This window comes from Rhinopithecus bieti, unplaced genomic scaffold (assembly GCF_001698545.2).
Source record: "Rhinopithecus bieti isolate Rb0 unplaced genomic scaffold, ASM169854v2 scaffold_32100, whole genome shotgun sequence".
Taxonomy (NCBI): Eukaryota; Metazoa; Chordata; class Mammalia; order Primates; family Cercopithecidae; genus Rhinopithecus; species Rhinopithecus bieti.
This window is the reverse complement of record NW_016813603.1, coordinates 56457-61044: the sequence shown is the minus strand read 5'-3', so window position 1 is coordinate 61044 and position 4588 is coordinate 56457. Positions and strand designations below refer to the sequence as shown.

Here is a 4588-nt window from a genome sequence, read left to right as displayed (position 1 = left end):
CTTAAACTCTCTAAAGTAGAAACTATAAAAAAAAAAAAAGAAAAGAAACTATGCCTTATGCATTTCTGTGTGCCTCGCTGTGCCTAAGTATTACGCTACATGTAGTAATAACATCTAGTCAGTGTGAGTGAAATCAGTGAAAATAAAATGCCTGTGTTTTGGGAGAGCTGGACCCACTTAATGTGCCTTCCAGCTCTACAATTCTGTGATTTCAAGTTTAAACGTATTTCTTTATGCTTAACTCCACCAAGACATAAGAATGCTAGGTAATCACCTGTTAGTCTTTTCCAAATCTCTGATGAAGAGATTCCAAATCTGGCTGATTTTTAAATCACTCACTGGCAAATTAAAGAGAGAAGGAAGCAACCTTGCAAGCCTGTCCTTTCCACAATCACCAAGTATCTGACAGATGTCTAACTCCATGCTGCATCTGCTCTGTGCCTCTCTTTCCTAGACTATCCTGGGCATTCAGTGTGAACTCCAGAAACAGCTCAGGAATTTCATTTCCTTGGACCAACTACCTATGACTCCCCGATACAATGATGGACGGTGCCTTGAAGGAGGGAAGCAACCAAGGTTTGCTGCTGTCCCTTCTGTTTTTGGGAAAGGTATAAAATTTGCCATCAAGGATGGCATAGTAACAGCTGATATTATAGGAGTAGCCAATGAAGATAGCAGGCGGCTTGCTGCCATTCTCAATAATGCCCATTACCTGGAAAACCTACATTTTACCATAGAGGGGAGGGACACTCACTACTTCATTAAGCTTGGATCTCTGGAGGAAGACCTGGTGCTCATTGGTAACACTGGGGGGAGGCGAATTCTGGAGAATGGTGTCAATGTCACTGTGTCCCAGATGACTTCTGTGTTGAATGGGAGGACTAGACGGTTTGCAGATATTCAGCTCCAGCATGGAGCCCTGTGCTTCAACATCCGGTACGGGACAACTGTCGAAGAGGAAAAGAATCACGTGTTGGAGATTGCCAGACAGCGTGCCGTGGCCCAGGCCTGGACTAAGGAACAAAGAAGGCTGCAAGAGGGGGAAGAGGGGATTAGGGCATGGACAGAAGGGGAAAAGCAGCAGCTTTTGAGCACTGGGCGGGTACAAGGTTATGATGGGTATTTTGTTTTGTCTGTTGAGCAGTATTTAGAACTTTCTGACAGTGCCAACAATATTCACTTTATGAGACAGAGCGAAATAGGCAGGAGGTAACAAAAAAAATCTCTGCCTTTGCGTCACCAAAGACTGCCTGTTTTTAAAACATAAAATGGTTTATTGTATTGGTTTTCTAGATCAGAAGTCTGTATATGTAAATATGGAGGAAAAACATATCCAACTGCCTTTCAATGTGACGGAAGATGGTATTTTAATATTGTTTGTTTAAACTCTTTAAGAAATGACAGAGATTTTTAGTTCTTGTGTGGCAGTATTCAAAATAACACAAGTAGAACTCAAACAGCTAAAAACAGTTTTCAGAAAGCACCACTTTCAATTTGCCGAGCCATGCATATGTTCCAATATCCAGAAAGAACCCAAGGTTCTCTATTTCTATTGTGGCAAGCGGTTTCATCCTTAACTGTTGGCAGAAATTGTGGGCTATTTGAATAGGTGGTGCAGTAGTATCTGAACCTTCCATTTCAAAAGACTGCCAGCCCTTTCACATTTTCCAGATCTGTTATAGGAAACTTAAAAACAGGTGTAAAATGTCTTCAGCCACCATCTCCTAGAGTCAGGACCCAATTGCCCTTCCTTCTTGATTATTCCTCCTTGCTTGTTAAAGTAAATGCCATATTATTGTGCTGTGTTTTGGCGTGTGGTGGCTGGGTTCTGTCTACCATGCTTCCCTGTGGGTGTGGTAACCAGACTGAATAGCCACTATTTGCTCGTGTGTACATGACACCAAAGCAGCTGGCCAGCGTGACCTCTCTCACACAACTTGTTTTGACTCAACTTTTTACTAAATTGTCCAGCTGTATTGGTATCATGTAAACGTAGCTTTTATTAACCTGGGTAGGAATTTCTCATTTATATATAGGATGTATTTTGGTCATAGTTTCACATTAGTGATTCAGCATCTATACACTAATCCAATGGTTTTGTGCACATGAAAGGTAATTTACTTAAAAGTATGATTCTGGTACAAAAACAAAAAGAGGCTTTAGCAGGCATACGTGCCTGGGATGCCGATACATACATTAACTACTACTGCAGAAATTCATAAGAGCCAAAACCTTAGAAAAATACACCTAGTACTTAAGTGAAAGTACTAAAGGGAAGACCAGACCAAACATCACAGCAGTTGCTGCCACATTGTTTCAGCCCACTTAGATTTATCTTTCAAATGTACAATTCTGTATTGAATAACTCCCAGCCATATTCAGGAAATCGAATCAAGTGAATCCTTTCCAACCAAAAACATTTCAACTAATTATAGAGACGCAGACTCATTTTTACTAAAATAATTTATGTGGTTAGTTATTTTCATTCTTCATCCTTACCCATTTATTTTTATTTAATCATCTCTACTGCCTAGGAAAATAACTGTTTTCCAGGACGGGTTATTTGTTCTGTGATCATTTAAAATTTGGAGAAAGGTCAGGATTAGTGTTAATATCAGCTGCAGTTTCTCAATCTCTAGGAATCCTGCAGTAAAAGAAGCCCCTTGGTGAGCTGGAAGATTTGTGCCCAGTGACAAAGAGACAGTTTGTAAAATGCTGTGTAATTGTAAGTTGCCACAAATGAAAATACATGACAGCACAATGTGGCCCGTAGAAAATTCCCCTGAGCCAGCTTCTGCACTTTCATCACCGAGTCTGAACATTTGCTATGTCTGAAGGCAAATTTATGATGGAATGTTAGTTTGGATTCTTTCCAGCTGCTACCTAAATGCAGTGTGGGGTCATTGCCTTGCTTTGCGATGACAGTTCCTTTGAAAATATGCAAAGTCATAAGCTCATGTTAAGGTTTTCAAGAATCTGCCTCCTACTACACAAAGGGAAGCAAGGGAAAGGAAATGACCCTGGCAAACAGTAGGGAAGGGTGTATTCAAACATTTCATTTTCAAAACCTTCGGGTTAGAATACCACTTGCACATGTATTCTGAGAAAGAGAATTCATGATGAACTCATCTCTCTTTATAACTGGAAACATACCAACTTGATATATTGCTAATCCATACTAAAATCATATTATTGGGTTTTTCCTGAATCAGGCCTGTGTTAATGGTACAGTATTTATTCAGAATGGCAATTCTAAAATTACTAACAAACTTGTTGAAAATTTGAATACCTCCACACCAACCTAAAAATGGACCTTAAGTTCCTAGAACCTCTGATGTTCTTTTAAATTAATGGAAAAATAATTTGTGAACTGTATATAGAGAGTGCATTCATAAATGTGATTATGTATTGTATCATGAATCCAAAATGTCAATATTAGAGTCTATTTTGCTTATATTTTAAGCAATTATACTTTTTTGCAATTCACTGATGATGTATCATTTTCAAACTGCTTTAAATATCCATCAGAAACAAGTATTTGAAGCTTTTACTTAATAGTGATTACCTTGAACTGTGGATTTCTAGTTTGTAATACATATTTAGTTGGTTCGTGCCTTTAGTTTCTTAAAGTTACATTTGTATTATATTCAGGAAATGCACTTTTTATTACTTACAGCTGTGGTTTTAATACTGCCTTGAACTATTATTATTCTTTTTACAACTAAAGTTCGAGGGAGGAAGGAAAAAAAAAAAAGCAAAAGGTTAGCACTAATGAGTAGTAAATCGAAGAGAAACATTTTGGCATTTCTTAAAAAGAACATGGAGATATTGAGTATATCACTTCCTATTCAGCTGAATAGAAAGAATGCCTTCATTGACTTGCAGTTCTGAAGTTTAAATTATTGAAAGAACAATTCATTTGCATTTCCTGATGAAAGTAAAAGCATTTTTCAGAGAAACATATGAATTTCTCATACCCAGCAGACAGATGGCTGACACTGCACAGCCACACACCATTCGAGTAAGTTAAAGTGAGAGCATAGTAGTTAGACTCTCCTATGAAGAATATTCTGGGCTGGAGGCAAGGAATACTCCATGGTTGTTTCTTTTTCCTAGTTAAGCCCATTTTGTTTGTGCTTTTCTGTTTTGTTTTGTTTTCACTCTTGCACTACAGTCTAGAGATCCAAATGAACTGAAAAGCTCAAAGTTTAACACATTTAAATATGTTTATTTTTAGTTGTCATTCTAATCGTTATTGATTAGAAGCATGACTCCTGAAGGAAAGGGAAATAAATCTCAATTCATACTAACTTTCAACAAAACACTTGCCATATAAATAAGTATATGATTTATTTTTAACCCAAAAAATGTATAAAATAAGTGTATCCTTTGCTGTCAATTTATCTAGACGATCTATAATATATAGACTACATATATATAATATATACAACATAGCCAAATGTATGAAAACTTGACAATGTATAATTTGGAATTCACATGCTACCTATGTAGAGAGGTATGAAATTAAGTTATAATTTTCATGAGACTTTTTGAACACTGTTGACACAGTTTCAAGCATTCTATCATG

General features: G+C 37.2%; 1 protein-coding gene across 1 annotated transcript in view; it reads left to right on the top strand.

Annotated features, from left to right (window-relative positions):
• TENM1 (teneurin transmembrane protein 1) overlaps positions 1–4582 on the top strand; it is a gene marked incomplete at its 5' end in the record, with an annotated part of 175605 nt that extends 171023 nt beyond the window's left edge. Inside the window, one exon of the mRNA XM_017848745.1 lies at positions 455–4582. Coding sequence (XP_017704234.1) covers positions 455–1213 — 759 coding nt within the window. The remainder of the gene's footprint in view (positions 1–454) is intronic.
• Between the last annotated feature and the right edge of the window lie 6 nt (positions 4583–4588).